The sequence below is a fragment of the Dasypus novemcinctus genome, chromosome 18 (genome assembly GCF_030445035.2).
Source record: "Dasypus novemcinctus isolate mDasNov1 chromosome 18, mDasNov1.1.hap2, whole genome shotgun sequence".
Taxonomy (NCBI): Eukaryota; Metazoa; Chordata; class Mammalia; order Cingulata; family Dasypodidae; genus Dasypus; species Dasypus novemcinctus.
This window is the reverse complement of record NC_080690.1, coordinates 55,588,433-55,605,539: the sequence shown is the minus strand read 5'-3', so window position 1 is coordinate 55,605,539 and position 17,107 is coordinate 55,588,433. Positions and strand designations below refer to the sequence as shown.

General features: G+C 38.7%; 1 protein-coding gene and 1 pseudogene across 2 annotated transcripts in view; one reads left to right on the top strand and one right to left on the bottom strand.

Moving 5' to 3' along the window:
- Positions 1–201: 201 nt before the first annotated feature.
- LOC101418499 (zinc finger protein 850-like) overlaps positions 202–17,107 on the bottom strand; it is a 61,181-nt gene continuing 44,275 nt past the window's right edge. Inside the window, exon 6 of one of the 2 annotated variants that reach the window (XM_071209568.1) lies at positions 202–1,698. In XM_071209568.1, coding sequence (XP_071065669.1) covers positions 470–1,698 — 1,229 coding nt within the window. In that variant the 3' untranslated portion in view covers positions 202–469. The remainder of the gene's footprint in view (positions 1,699–17,107) is intronic. The other variant, XM_058279375.2, reaches the window with a different exon arrangement.
- Positions 5,434–7,206, top strand: LOC139436915 (putative COBW domain-containing protein 7; annotated as a pseudogene).

Below are 17,107 nucleotides of genomic sequence, written 5' to 3'. Positions count from 1 at the left end.
GTTGGGCCTTTATAGTGACTATGGGGTGGGCCCTGGGAAAGTTCCTGGCTGTGGGCCGAAGATATACAAGCTTAAGATTTCCTGCCAGTGCCAAAGAAGGTGGTGTGAGAGGCTTTTTATCAACCTATCCAGATGTGGGGATAAATGGGACAGGGAGGATGGAAACTTAAAAAGGATAACCAGCAATCAAACATCAAAATATGGAGGTATAATGTATCTTTATTACAAATAGTTTCACCAGTTTGCCAATTATTAAATTTAAGCAAAGAGAAGGTACATAATTAGCCTTTTCTCACTCACCACATTCTCTAGTATGAATTTGTAGAATTTAAACAAGGTTTGAGTCATGACAGAAAACTCTACATTATCAATTTTTTTCAGTATTGTTTTCTGTTGATAAGTGAGTATGATGTAAAAAGGAATTCCCACACTGACTGTATTTTACTCTAGTATGAATTCTGCTGATGAATCATGAGAACTGAATGGCAGATAAAGGGTTACCTACATTAATTAGATTATGAATTCTCTGATGTCGAGAAAGGTGTGCAGACTGTCTAAAAGCCTTCCCACATTCCTTACATCCATAGGGTTTCTCACCAGTATGAATGCTCTGATGTCGAATAAGTTCTGAGCTACGGATAAAGACTTTCTCACATTCCTTGCATTTATAACGTTTCTTGGCAGTATGAATTCGCTGATGTTGAGTAAGCTGTGAGCCACAAATAAAGGCCTTCCCACACTGTGGACATTCATAGGATTTCTCACTAGTATGAACTTGGTGATGGTGAAAAAGTTGGGAACCACAAATAAAGGCCTTCCCACATTCTTTGCACTCATAGTGTTTCATACCAGGATGAATTATCTGGTGTTCGGTAAGTTGTGAGGCACGAATAAAGGCTTCCCCACATTCCCTACATTGATAAGATTTCTCACCAGTATGAATTCGCTGATGTTGACCAAGTTGTGAACGCAGTCTAAAGGCCTTCCCACATTCCTTACAATCATAGGGTTTCTCACCAGTATGAATTCTCTGATGTCGAGCGAGTTCTGAGCCACAAATAAAAGATTTCCTACATACCTTACATTCATAAGGTTTGACACCAGTATGAATTTTCTGATGTCGCATAAGGTGTGCTGATTGTCTGAAGGCCTTCCCACATTCCTGACATTCATAGGGTTTCTCATCTGTATGAATTCTCTGATGTTGAATAAGATGTGAGCGACGAATGAAAGTTTTTCCGCATTCTTTACATTCATAATGCTTCTCACCAGTATGAATTCTCTGATGTTCAGTAAGATATGAAAAATAACTAAATGTCTTCCCACATTCCTTACATTTATAGGATTTCTTACCAGTCTGAATTCTTTGCTGTTGCCTAAGTTCTGAGCCACAAATAAAGGCCCTCCCACATTCTTTAAATTTATATATTTTCTCTCCAGGATCAATTTGCTGATGTAAAGTAAGAGATATCTGCTGGCTGAAGGTTGGCGTTTTTTCATAGGCGATTAACGCTTGCCTCAAATATGCCTTGTGACTTATCTTATGTCTCTCAAACTGGTCTTTGCATTCCCAGTCATCTCTGACATTGGCATCCACAAGGCTATGACTTTTTTCCACTATCACCCACTGGGATGATGTTACTTCATAGATTTCATTTTGTGGACATAATTCCTTGGTTGTACGTCTGAATTCCAATTCTGAAAGATAACCAGAAAGCAAACACATGCTGTTTCTTTTTTTTGGGAGAAATAAAAACTCTATGGTAGAAATGAGAGACAAATTGAAAATAATGTCTATAAGAAGTGAAGATGGTGTACATGACTTTCAGTTTGAAAAAGAGGTAAAGTACATAAAGTATTAAGAAAATGAGGGTGTTTAATAGGAAAACAGGATAAATCAGTACTTCTTAAATTCAGGAGTAGATGAGAATCACCTGAAAGTGTGTTAAACTGGATATCAATGTGCTACCTCACAACAAGAATTTATAGCAGTAGGTCTTGGGTTTCCTATTTTTAACACATTCAATCAACCAATTCTGATGCTGCCCAAAATTTAAGAATCCCACCTAGAATTTTTCCATTATTTCCAACTGCACTAAGAATAAAATCTAAACTCCTTACCACAGTTTATGAGATGATCCATAATCCTCTTTTGACATTTCATCTCAGTCAAAATCTTATCCAACATCTAATAGACTCACTTCTGTTCATTATGTATCAAATATTTATTTCTTCTGAGCATCTGAAATAAGCCAAGCCCTTTACCTTTTCTGAATTTTCCACAGATTATTCAGTGCTAGAAATTGTCTAAACTTGACTGATATCAATTGTCTAGCAGGCTTGGTATCATACTATTAAGTCACAGGTAAGAAGTTACTTCCTTAGGGAACAGATATGACTCAAGTGGTTGAGCACCTGCATCCCACATGAGAAGTCCTGGGTTTGATTCCTGGTGCCTCCTAAAAACAAACAAAAACAACAACAAGGAAACAAGCAAAAAAAAATCAACTCAGGGGAGCCAATGCAGCTCAGTGGTTAAGCTGAGCGCCAGTTTCCCACATACAAGGTCCCAGGTTCCATCCCTGGCCCTGGTACATCAGAAAAAAAAAAAAAAAAAAAGCTACTTCCTTAGAAAGTTGGGCTAGATAACACTATCTAAGTTCACCTCTATTCTCTAACTCCTCATAGCATTTTTCTTCATTACAGTTTTCTGTATTTTAGAGTTATACAATCCTTTACTTATCCTTTTATTTTCTTACCGTGAAAGCTCTTAAAGAGAAAGAACAATGAAAGAACACCTTGCTCATAAGAGGTATTTAATAGATATGTTTAATGTTTAATGAATGAATCACTGGACTAATGAAAGAGTATTACTACAGAGATAAAGGGAAATATAAAGATATGAAACCAAGGAAGGTATTTGAGAATTATAATCATTTGTGCTTATAATTCTGAACATGTGTCCTTGATTTTGGTCTCCCCCACATCACTGAAGGGATTACATATATGCTATTTATTTTACCACTTCCCTTAGAGCAAAATCATATTCAAAGCTATGTCATTAAATGATACAAAGGAAAAATAACATTATATATATACCTAATCTTCCATCCATTCAATTGTTTCTCCACACACATATATAAATATACATATACATATCATATGCATACACACACCTCTACCAGTGCTCATTCCCATTTATGGATAGCCTTGGATATCTTTTCTTTTTCCCCCTATTTCAACCAATGTAGTGAGGTACATTTTTTTTTCCATCTCCACTTGAATTTATACTATTATTCAAAATTCCTTCTGACACACATTCTCTTTTGTTCCTTTATGTCCTTTCTCAGGGCATCCCTTCCACACCTTTCTGTCCAAGAACACTATATTTATATATCCCAGAAAACTACATTTTCCCCAGGCATTATAACAGGTTTGAAGCATAATAAAAGGGCTATGTTGAGTAGTATTCCATTGAATGGATGTACCAGTCACTTGTTAAAGGAAATTTGGGTTATTTCCAGTTTGGAGCAATCATGAACAGAGCTGCTATAAATTTTTGTTAGGTTTTTATATGAACATAAGTTTCGATTTCTCTAAATACCCAGGAGTGAGATTGATGAGTCATATGTAACTTCATTTAAAATTACCAAACTCCTTTCCAAATTGGGCATACCCTTCTGCATTCCCTCCAACACTGTATGAAAGTTTCAGGTCCTCAACATCCTCCTCAGTACCTGCTATTGTCAGTATATTTCAATTTAGTCATTCTAATAGGTATGTAATGGTATCTCATCATGATTTTAATTTACATTTTCCTAAGGGCTAACAATTTTGAACATCCTTTTATACGTTTATTTGCAATCAGTACCTATATTTGAAATGAGTTTCTTGTATACAGCATATATTAATAGTTGGGTTATGTATTTTTATCCATTTTGCCAATTTTTGTATCTCAACTGGTGTTTAGATAATTTACACTTAATGTAATAATTGGTATGTTTGGATTCAGGTCTATTCTATTATTTGTTTTGTTTGTTCCCTCTGTTTTTCAATCTCCTGTTTCCTCTTTCTAGAACCCTTTTCAGTATTCCATTTTAAGTCTCTTGCTTGTTTCTAATTGAAATGAGTGCTATTCTACTTTTAGGAAGAAGATTTGAGCCAGGATAACTTTTATAGCTTCATGGCATTAAAACTCCCTCTTCTATAGGTTTCTATGAGGTAGTCAAAACGGGAGTCTTAAATACTTCCTGAAATCTCTCTCCTCTGCTGCCATCCTTCATTTTTACCTAGATCTCCTACTTCCTTTGCCTCCATTGCCCCTATCCTGTCAATTTGAATTCTACTCCTGGAACTGTCTCCTAGTAGTGGGTTATGTCTTCAAAAGGAACTGAAATTTGGTTTCAAGAGCCTTGAATCTCAGCAGAGTTGCAGTACCTACTCTCCACTTCACTGGACTTGCCCAGGACAACTAACAAAAGGATGATGATGGCAAACACACATGCCAAAAAACAGAGTATCTACAACTGCATCCATATGCTCCATGGGATCTAAGCCCCCACTCAATCAGAAAGAGAGTGGAGATCTCCATCCCCACATCATCAAGACTGAGGAATGAACAAACATAAGGGGAGAATGCAACTATGGACTAAAGTAAACATTATTATTCTAGCAATGGAAGAACTTGTACCATTGATATAAAGGCAGTGGCCACCAGAAGTTCTAAGGGGAGGGAGAAGGAAGAATTGGTGTAACATGGGACATTCTGGGGACACTGGAATTGTCCTGCATGATATTGCAATGATAGATATAGGCTAACAGACATTTAGTCAAAACCTATAAAATTATGCAGGACAAAGTATAAACTACAACATATAGTCCATGGACTACTGTAGTAGCAGTGCTTCAATATGTGTTCATCAATTTTAACAAATGTACCACACTAATGAAAGATGTTATTGATGTGGAAAAGTATGGGGGTGTGGGCGGTATATGGGAATCCCATATATATATATATATATATATATATATATATATATATATATATATATTTTTTTTTTTTTAGGTACCATGGCTGGGGATTGAACCTGGGACCATATATGTGGGAAGCCAGGGCTCAACCATTGAGCTACACTGGCTCCCCTGAGTTATTTAATATTTTGTTTGTTTGCTTGCTGTTCAATTTTGTTATTGTTGTTGTTTTTAAGAGGCACCGGGAACCAAACCCAGGACCTCCCATGTGGGAAGCTGGCACTCAATGGCTTGAGCCACATTCACTCCCCTCCTCTATATTTTTTATGTAACATTTATGTACTCTAAGGCTTCTTTAAAAATAAAAATACATATAAAAATAAAAAATTTAAAATAAAAAAAAAGTTTATGCGGATTCCTTTCTAGTTCCTGAACTGAGGGGGAGGTGAGCGGTAAGCCACGATGTTACAGGCTAATGGTACTATGGATGAGGAAGAGGAGCAAGTGGAGGATTGTCCTGAATTGGTCCCCACTGAAATGAAGCATAGTGAGAAGGAAGAAAAGTCTGGCCCTGGAGCCAAGATCCCAGTCACAATTATCACCAAGTATTTAGGTGCTGGGAAGACAACACTTCTGAACTACATTTTTTTTTAACCCCCACCCCCCCTCCTTGCAGCTTGCTTGTTGTCTGCTCTCCGTGTCCATTCGCTGTGCGCTCTTCTGTGTTTTTATTTGTCTCCCTTTTTGTTGTGCCACTTTGCTGAGTTGGCTTGCTGAGTCAGCTTTCCGCAGCACTTGCAGGCTGGGCGGCACTCTGCAGCGCTTGAGGGCCAGGCCGCACTTGCAGGCCAGTCTGCCTTCACAAGGAGGCGCCGGGACGCAAACCCAGGGCCTCCCATACGGTAGACAGGAGCCCAACTGATTGAGCCACAGTCATTTCCCTGAACCGCATTTTGATAGAGCAACATAGTTAAAAGAGCAGCCATTACTTTGAATGAATTTGGGAAAGGAAGTGCAGAAGAGAAATCCTGACAGCCAGGGTAGAGAACTCTACTGAGACTGGTTAGAAATTGGAAATGGTTGCCTCTGCTGTTCAGTATAGGACAGTGGCCTTAGCGCTTACGAGAAATTGACGCAGTAGAGGGGCAATTTGATTACAAACTGTTAGAAACCACTAGTTTATTAGCAGACCCTGGTGCCATGGCTTCTGTGTTTTGGGTTGATGCTGAATTAGAGAGTGATATTTACCTTGATGGTATAATTGTTATGGACTCAAAATATGCCTTAAAACATCTATCAGGGGAGCGGATGTCGCTCAAGCAGTTGAGCATCCGCCTCCCACATGAGAGGTTCTGGGTTTGGTTCCCAGTACCTCCTAAAGAAGATGAGCAGATGCAACAAGCAGGGAGTAGATGTGGCTCAAGCAGTTAGGCATCCGCCCCCATGTGGGAGGAACCGGGTTCAGTTCCCAGTGCTTTCTAAAGAAGATGAGCAGACACAGCAAGCAGACATTGGACAGAAAACAATGAGCAGACACAGATGAGAGAGCCTTCTCAGGGGGAAAAGAAAAAAAAAGCCTATTTTAAAAACATGTATCAGGAGAAAAAGCTGATAGCTTTATCAACCTAGGCAGGTTGTTTTGTCACCTATCATCATTATCAATGAAACAGACTTGGTTCCAGAAGAGGATTTAAACAAGAACCACCATTAGATCAATAAATGAATTAGGAAATATTTTGGAAACTCAAAAGTCAGGAGTTGATTTCTCTAATGTATTATAATTCACGCCTTTGACTCTCTGAAATAAATTTGCAGAAAAAACTTCAACATGTGCCAGCAATACAACTTCACTTGATCAGAATATTGTTAATAATACAATCACATTAGAAGTCCCAAGAATTGCAAAAGAAGAAAGTTTAAATGTGTTTATTTCAGAATCTCCTGTGGGAAAAGAATGTGAGAAACAAAGAGGATTACAGCATGGAGGTCATATGACTAAAGGAGCTGGTATCAATCAAAGACAAACCACAAGTGATTATCCAAGTTGTCTGTGAGCTATATGATCAGGAAGAGACTCCAGTGAACTGGAAAGATGACATCGAGAGGACAAACAGATTGGTCCTTATTAGCAGGAATTTAGATAAGGATATCCTTACACAACTATTTATAGCTACTGTGACAGAAACAGAAAAGCAATGGACAACACATTTCAAAGAAGATCAAGTTTGTCTGTAACACTAGCAGCATTTCTTATCAAAAGGACTGAATGATAAAAAACGGTAATAAGTTTCCTGCTGGGTGTAGTTCAGGCATCTATTCCTTTGCATTATTTCTGTTGTGAATGCCAATGTATTATTTTAGGTATTTAGAATACATAAAATATAGTAAGTTACTACTGTAAAAATCTGACATTCATACAGTGAAATATAACATCTGAAGTCATTTTTTTTTTGAGACAGATGTTTCACAAAAATTATTTTCCAGAATTGGCTTCAGAGTACATATATGCTGAATTTTTTCCAATGGAAGTTTTTTTATAATAATGATCAAATTTCAACATTATCTCTTTTTCTTAGAACTTCTTCTGACTGCATAAATATAATGATTATATTGTTATTTTTAAAAAAATTTTTTGAAGAGTATGGGGCCCAGGCTGCTCCAGTGCCTTCATGTATACTGCATTTACGTTGCACTCATCTGCTTCTAGGAGTTGGCAAAACCTTTCCCAGTTTAACTGCTCTTCTCTGACTAGTCTGCTGCACTTTTCTAGTGAGTAAGTTAGTGATTTGGGGGTTCTCCTCAGAGCTCAGACACCTCCTTGTTTTATTTCCTCTCTATTCCACAAAAGTTATGGACAGCAAAAGTATCTTAGAACTGTTGGTTTGTTCCCAACTGTTCTTCCTTTAGGTTCTTGGGGTAACTGCCTCTTTGCTTTGCTATAGATGTTACTGTGGATTTATACTTAGCTCTTTTAGTTGCTCTCTTATTGTCCTGCTGTTTGTATTTGGTAGGGAAAGGGAGGTACTTGAGGAGAACGAAAACATTAAACTTCCACAGCCCCCTATTTCCTCAGAATTTTTTAAAAGGCATTTCAATCAGGCTTTTGCTTCATAATTAAACTGAAAACCCTCTTTCCAAGGCCACAAGGACCTTCATTTTGTTACCTCATTGCCTCTCATTCCCTTTATATTATAGTTTTACTATGTATGTGTGAATCCTTATTCAACATATGGTACAGTTTAGCAAGGCTTTAACATATAAATAATTTCATACTGTTGGTATTCTGAGACTGCTTTTTATGATCAAACTGATAACACTAGTTACAATTCTTTCATTTCATGACAGTATAATTTAATGTACCATACAAATAAAACAGATTTTAATCAGATGATTTAGTTTCTAGTCTGCTATTGATGGGCCATTTGGAGTGCTTCCAGTATCTTGCAGGCACGGATGCTATTAACATCCTTACTCCTCTCTCCCAATGAATTTCTGCTACTAGCATTATAGTACACCATCTTTATATGTAACGTAAAGTAGTCCCTGTTGTAAAACCCTCAAATGCTGGATAAATCAAAGCAAGCAAACCTTTAAACTTATAGTTCATTTTAAACGAAAGTAAGGGATATCTGGGATATTCCCATGGGAAGAAAACAAAAAATAAATATGCAAAACACAGAAAATGTAACTGAAACCTGAGTGGCAAACAAACCTGGAAACAGACAAGAGAAACCAAAAGCGTTGTGGAGTAGAAAATTAGGCCTCAAGTCCATGCAAGGTGGAGAGCTGAACCTGAGTCAACTCCATAAACCCAGGATTTAAGAAGCCACACACACAGTTAAAGGGTAGGCTAGGAAAAAAGTGTTCTGTCAGATAAGGGAGCTGACAAGTAAATCTCCTTTCCTCTACCATGGTTCCACATTCTTCTCTCCCTCAACCTACCCAAACCCCAACAACAACAACAAAAAGTCTCCCATGAGAATTAAGATTCTCACATAAGATTGGGGTTAAAATTTATATTACCCTATTTAGTCAGGGATTCCTCAAGCTAAGAAATTAATTTAAATAGCAGTCTTAGGTCCTGATAGTAACAAATAAATAATGCCTAAGGTAATGCTTCCTCAACCCAAATGCTTCAAGATTTTCATGCATTATATTCAGCCAAACAGAAATTCACAATCAAAAGTAATCAAAGGGGGAAGTGGATGTAACTGAAGTGATAGGGCTTCTGCTTACCATATGGGAGGACCCATGTTCGATCTCTGGAGCCTCCTGGTGAAAAGAAGAAAAGAAAGCATGCCCGCACGGCAAGCCAGTGCCCACATGGTGAGCCAAAGTGCCCCGCACAGTGAGCCGAGTGCCCACATGAGTGCTCATGTGATGAGCTGAGTGCCCATGTGGCAAGCTGAGTGCCCACACGAGTGCCTGTGCAAGTGAGTCATACAGCAACATGATGACACAACAAGAGAGATGAAGGGGAGAGTCAAGGTGAAGCACAGGAGAAACCGGGAACTGAGGTGGTACAGCTGACAGGAAACCTCTCTTCACATCAGAGGTCCCAGGATCTAATCACCGTGAATCCTAGAGGAGGAAAAATGAGAAGACAAAAAAGAAATAGATACAGAAGGTCACACAGCAAATGGATACAAACAACAAAAACAGCAGGGCGGGGGAGGTGAAGGGGGAAAATAAATAAAAATAAATCTTAAAAAAAAATTAATCAAAGGGAAGCAGATTTGGCTCAGGCGATTGGGTTCCCGCCTACCAAATGGGAGGTCCCTGGTTTGGAGCCCGGTGCCTCCTAAAGAAGACGGCAAGCTGACACAACAAGAGACCCAAGAAGAAAAAACATAATGAGAGACACAACAAAGCAGGGAGTGGAGGTGGCTCAAGGGATCAGACACCTCCCTCCCACATCAGAGTTCCTGAGTTTAGCTCCTGGTACCTCCTAAAGAAACAAGGGGATGGGGAGAAATAAATAAATAAAATAAAAAAAAAAAAAAGTAGCAAAAACTAGTCAAGTATGGGCATTTGCAGAAACAAACAGAAAACTTAGACCAACAATTTATTAAGAGAAAAATAATAAAATTCACTATATGAACTTTTTAATATATATTTAAAAAGGAAGCAGATATGGCTCAACTGATAGAGCTTCCACCTACCAAATAGGAGGTCCAGGGTTCGATACCCAGGACCTCCTGGCCTGTGTGGTGAGCTGACCCATGTGGAATGCTGCCACGCAAGGAGTGTTGCCCTGTACAGGGGTGCCCCCCATGCAAGGAGTGGCTCCCATGCAGGAGAGGAGACTGCCCAGGAGTGGTGCTTCCCACATAGAGAGCTGATGCTGTAAGATGACACAACATAAAAGACACAAAGAAGAGACAATATGAGACACAACGAACTAGGGAGCTGAGGTGATGCAAGAGAATGATCGCCTCTCTCCCCCTCTGGAAGGTCCCAGGATGGGTTCCCAGAGCCACCTAAAGAGAATACAACAGACAAGAAGAAAACACAGAGAATGGACACAGCAGACAACAAAGTTGGAGGGGGCAGCGGCAGAAATAAGAAAAAAAAAAGTAGGGGGTGGGGAATGGGGGTATATGGGATCCTCTTAGAGTTTTTAATGTAATATTTTGTATGATATATGTATCTTTAAAAAAATGTTTTTAATCTATAAAAAGTAAAAAATAAAAAAAAAGGCAGAGTAAAAAAAAAAAGTATCCCAGTAGCAACAAGCACACCAAGTACCCCTTGATCTCCAATAACATGAAAAATGGCTGATTCTAGGGCTGAGGTATGTATAAAAGGAGCCTACCCGCAGGTAGGTCAAAGGGACACAGAAAGAGCTTCCAATGGTCAAAGCTGGAACAATTCAGCCACAAAATAAAGTAGTACTAGATTATAACCCAAAGTATAAAATAAATATTCACAAGCCCATACTGATATAAATGATTAAATAAATAAACGGAGAAGAGACATGTGTACAGAAGTCCAAGTAATTCATGTAGATACTCCACCCCCAAGGAAACAGAACATAACTCCTGTTCTTAAGTGTGGACTGAATATAATGACTTCCTTCCAAAGAGTACAGTATGGAAAGAGGGGAAAAAAACTAGTAATATATAGCAGTGGAGAAACCTGAATGTATTACCTTAGCCAGTATGATCAAGGTTAACGTTAATGCTGTTAAATTATATTGATAGTATGCTCCCTTGCTCTGATGTGATAAGAATGGCACTTTATCTGTGAGATCTTCCTCCCCCAAACCCATAACATCAGTCTAATTAAGACAAAAACATTAAACATCAGGATGAAGGACATTCTACAAAATACCTGATCAGTACTCCTCAAAACTATCCTTATGCACAACTGAGCAGGGTCTAAGAGACAGATAAAGTAGATACAACCCCAGGTATTGGTTCTTTTGAGGGATAAAGAAACCCACGGGTTCTATGGTCATGGCAGATGGGGTTCACTGCCATGTCAGATGGCCCTTCTTTGGAGCTGGTGTTTCTGCGTGTTGGAGCTGGTGTTTCTGCGTGATGGAACTGGACTCAGATGGGATCTCTTTTCACAAGACTTTCATGCTACTTTCCTGGAATTGTAGTTGGTGTTGGGGTTTAAGATACATTTAGGGGATTTGAATCTCTGGACTGACAATATGATAGCCAGGCCCTGAGCCTCAACAGACTTCGGCTCCTACACTCTGATTTTTTGGACTTACCCCACTCAGCTAACATGGAGTTGAAGAAGGTCAACCACCACACCATGAAGCCTAGAGTGCCTACAACTGAAAGCAGGAGGATTGCATCCAGTATCCATGTGGAATCTAAGCCCCCACTTGACATAGATGTGCAATGGACACAACCAATCCAATGTCCACAGAGAAAATGTGGCATTGGTGTGGGAAGGGTGGCCATGGTGGCTGCTGGGTGCGGGGAATGGGAGGAAGAGATGAGATGGGGAGGCATTTTCGGGACTTGGAGTTGTCCTGGGTGGTGCTTCACGGACAACTACGGGACACTGTAGACCCCCCCAGGGCCCACTGGATGGAGCGTGGGAGAGTGTGGGCTATGATGTGGACCATTGACTATGGGGTGCAGCGATGCCCAGAGATGTACTTGCCAGGTGCAGTGGATGTGTCATGATGATGGGAGAGAGTGTTGCTGTGGGGGGAGTGGGGGGTGGGGGCAGTGAGGTTGAATGGGACCTCATATTTTTTAATGTAATATTCTTTTAAAAAAAAATGAATTGAAAAAATAAAAATTAAAAAAAAAAAACAAACAAGGAAAGTCTGAGAAACTGTCAAAGCCAAGAAAAGCCTAAGGAGACATGACGACTAAATGTAATATGGAAAAAAATAAAAATAAATAAATGTAACATGGTATCCGGGAACAGAAAAAGGGCATTAAGTAAAAGCTAAGGAAATTTGTATAAATTGTTGGCTTTGGTTAATAATACTCAGTCAATATTTGTACCATTCTAAGGTAAGAGGTTAATAAAGGTGAAATTGGGGGTGTGGTATATGGGAACTTTTCTGTAAATCTAAAACTCTCCAAGAGGTTTTTTTTGCTTTTTTTTTCAAGTAAGACCCAATTAATAAAATGACTAGGCTTTTTTTTTTTAAGATCCAAATAAGGAACTTCTAAAAATAAAAATAATTTAAATTAAAAATTCAAAGGATAAATTTGAATTGGCGCTATTAGAATGCAGTCATGATGAGTTTTTTTAAAACAACACCTTAGCTCCCTCATTAAAGTCTTAGAAACAATGACAGGACAGTAGCAATGAGCATGCTAATAACTAGATTATTGTCTCTAAATATAATTTCTCACTATGAAGTATCAGAGCACCTCAGAGTATTTTATGTGTAGGGCAGAATATGTAAATGACTGGTCTGGAACAACTTGTCATAAAGATAGCAAAGAAGTCATGAAAAAATCCCAAGGTCATGCCAAAAGATCTCAGGACCCAATTTGAAAACGCTACTATTGGCCAAAGATGGGACAATTTGAACATGAATTCAAGAATAAAAGCTGTAATGGACTGGAAAAAATATATCAAATATTTTTTTAATCTATGAGTTCATAATGACACTGAAAAAAATTCCTTGGTAATTTTTACAGGATGCAATCAAGAATGGTTGCAAACATCACAAAATGAGAAACTGGACAACATTACATTGAGCCTATTTATAGGAAATAAAGGGAGGAAGGTACATTTTAAATCATAAGGCAGATGATCCAGTTTCTTCCAGAAAGAAAAAACTCACAGAAATGATTAAATAACAGCTGATGAGATAACCAGTGACTAGACAAAAGGAAACCAAACTAGAGGAAATTTTACATCCTGCAATATATAGAGAGAGAGAGATCGGAAATACAAAAACAAGGTAAGAGTTATGAAGAAAAGACAAAGATCCTATGTGTCTTCCAGAAGGTAAGACTAAAAAAGAACAGGGATGAAACTATATTCAAAGATGTAATGGCTAGTAGAGAGGGTGTAGCTCAGTGGTTGAGTGCCTATGCTTTGCATGTATGAGGTCCTGGGTTCAATCCTCAGTACCTCCTAAAAAAAAAAAAAGAAAAAGAGAATAACAATAATGGCTAAAATTTATTTGGAGCCGATTAATTTATTTTTAAAATGATATTCAGGAGCCCTAAGTATCATGCATGAAAAATTTAAAAGAAATCTATACCTAGCAACATCACAATGAAACTGCAGTATGCCAAAAACAAAAAGATTTAAAGTGTGAATAAAGATATCTCCAAGAAGAAACAGAGAGAAACAAGCTCAAAGTTAGTTCACTGAAAAGACCAAAGAAACTGATAAACCTTTGGTGAGAAAGATTAAGAAAAAAAGAAGGTACAAATACCTATATTAGATCAAGAAAAAATATATAACCATAGTAACTACGGAGATTTGAAAAATTAACAATCTGAAGCCAATAAATTTGAAACCTTAGATGAAATAGACAAATTCTCAGAAGAAATATAAATTGCTAATATTTTTTCAAGATCAAATAAATAGCTAGAATTATACTGTAACCACTCATGTAAATAGATAGTACAAAAAAACACTGCAGACTCTGTAGAAGGCTTACAAATGAAAACAATAATTGAAAAATTAAGCAGATACATAAGCAGTCATACACTGTAGGGGAAACACAACAGAATTAATACAGACAAGTCAGTAAAATAAACAAAAAATAAAAACAGCAATAACAACTCCTGAAGGAATTAGAGTTGTTATATATACTATTATATCTAAAATTTCCAGCTTTCAAGAAAAAACCTTCAAAGAAATCGGGAAGTGGGATCCATACAGAGAGAAAAAAAAAAAAAGTAATAAAAACTCTCTCAGGAAACGGACTTGGCCCAGTGGTTAGGGCATCCGTCTACCACATGGGAGGTCCGCGGTTCAAACCCCGGGCCTCCTTGACTCGTGTGGAGCTGGCCATGCGCAGTGCTGATGCGCGCAAGGAGTGCCGTGCTACACAGGGGTGTCCCCCGCATAGGGGAGCCCACGCACAAGGAGTGCGCCTGGAAGAAGAGCCGCCCACCGTGAAAGAAAGTGCAGCCTGCCCAGGAATGGCGCCGCCCACACTTCCTGTGCCGCGGCAGCCAACAGAAGTGGACAAAGAAACAATACGCAGCCAATAGACACAGAGAACAGACAACCGGGGGAGGGGGGGAATTAAATAAATAAATAAATCTTTTAAAAAAAAAAAAAACTGACATGGCCAGCTATTATAATTAAGTGCAAAGAACTAAAGGAAATTATATTTAAGGAATAAAGGATGACTCTAAGTAGCAAGTATCAATAAAAATAAATTATAAAAGTGGAAATCCTGTGTTGAAAAGTACAATAACTGATATGAAAATTCACTAGAGGGGATCAACAATGGATGTGAGTTGGTAGCAAAAAGAATCAACAAACTTAATGAGAGATCAATAGACATTCTTCAGTCTGAAAAACAAAGAGAAGGTAATGAAGAAAAATGAAAAGAACCTCAGAGATCTGTAAGGACATGGTCAAGTATACTAACATGCATGTGATAGAAGTAGCAGAAAAAGTAAGAAAGGGGCAGAATTAATATTTAAAGGAACTTGCCAAATTTGATAAAATAATAAAAAGCATTAATCTACATATCCAAAAAGGATAAACAAAGAGCTCCATAATGAGTCACATCACAGCAAAATTGGTGAAAGACAAATTTTGAAAGCAGCAAGAGAAAAACAACTCCACGTGTACAGTGAAACAATAATACAATTAATGTAATACACCACATTAACAGAATGAAGGAGAAAAAAAACATGTGATTATCTCAATTGATGCAGAAAAGGCATTTTGACAAAATCCAGCACACTTTCTTGATAAAAACACTTAGAATACACGGAATGGAAGGAAACTTCCTCAACATGAAAGGGCATATATGAAAAGCCCACAGCTAACATCCTACTCAATGGTAAAAGACAGGAAGCTTTCCCTCAGAGATCAGGAACAAGACAAGGATGCTCACTGTCACCACTGTTATTCAACATTGTGGTGGAAGTTCTCGCCAGAGCAATCAGGCAAGTTGGAAACCACATATCCAATAAAGGTTTAACATGCAGAACACATAAAGAAATCCTTCAATTTAACAGCAAAAGGACAAACAATTTAAAAATGGGCAAAAGACTTAGACATCTCTCCAAAGAAGATAAACAAATGGCAAGAAAAGATGTTCAACATCATTAGCCAACACAGAAATGCAGATCAAAACCACTGAGATATCATTTCACACCCATTAGAATGGCTGCTATTAAAAACAAGGAAAATTACAAGTGTTGGAGAGGATGTAAAGAAATAGGAACACTCAGTCATTGCTGGTAGGAATGTAAAATGGTGCGGGTGCTATGAAAGATGGTTTGGTGGTTCCTCAGAAAGTTAAGTACATAATTACCACATGACCTGGCAGTCCCACTAGTAGGTATATATCCAAAAGAACTGAAAGCAGGGACTCGAACAGATATTTACAAACCGTGTTCATAATAGCATTATGTACAACTGCCAAAAGATGGAAACAACCCAAGTGTCCATAAACCAATGAATAAACAAAATGTGGTATATACATGTATACATACAATAGAATATTTTTCAACTGTGAAAAGGAATGAAGTTCTTATATGTATAACAGATGGAGTAACCTTGAAGACATCATGTTGAGTGAAATAAACCAGACCCAGGATGAATATTGTATTCTATAACTAATCTGAAATAATTAGAATAAACTCATAGAGTCAGAATCTAGAATATAGGTTACCAAGGGATGGCTTGGGGATAGGGCATGGGAAATTAAATCTTAAAATGTATAGGTTCCGGACACCAGCAAAATGGCAGCAGAGTAAGGAGTTCCCAGAGTCAGCTCCTGCTACAGGGCAGTTAGTAAACACCCAGAGCTCTCTGGAGCTAGCTGAAGCACCTGTTTGGGGGCTCCAGGAAACCAGAAGAGTATCCGGCAACATATTTGAAGGACTGGAAAGAGGAGACTGCCTATCTGTAGAGAAAACTCGTAAGTAGAGTGGTCCATGCCATGGAGGCCAGTGCCCATCCTCCACTGGAGGCACAAGCTGCCTCAGGAGCTGTTCCACAGCTGGAATTGAAAACTCCACTTCCCAGAATTGGAAGAGGAAGAAACAGTTGGGCACCAACTTCAGCTACTGATGAGTAAATTCAGCAGGCTAAAGTATAATCCGAAGAACAGCTAAAGTTTGAGCCTGTCCGAGTCAGAAAGAGGCCAGGAGCTGCCATCTTAACTCTGCGCCTGGCACGAGGGGGAAGCAGGGTGGACTGAAATCCCAGCGCTGGTGGAGCCCAGCTTCTTCCCATCCAGATCATGTTGCAGCTCTAGCCTAGGCCCCAGCCCAACCTCCAGCAGGAAGGAAGCTGTGGGGACCTGTGCCAGCCTCTCCAGGAAATTACTGGCCAAGCCGTGGAGGCCAGTGATTATCCTACTCTGGTGGCACAAGCTGCCCCAGGAGCTATTTTGTGGCTGGAATTGGAAGCTCCATTTCCCAGAAATAGGAGGAGACTGTTGGCTGCTGATTTCAGCTACTGACTGGTAGATTCAGCTGGCTAAGATATGACCCTGGGA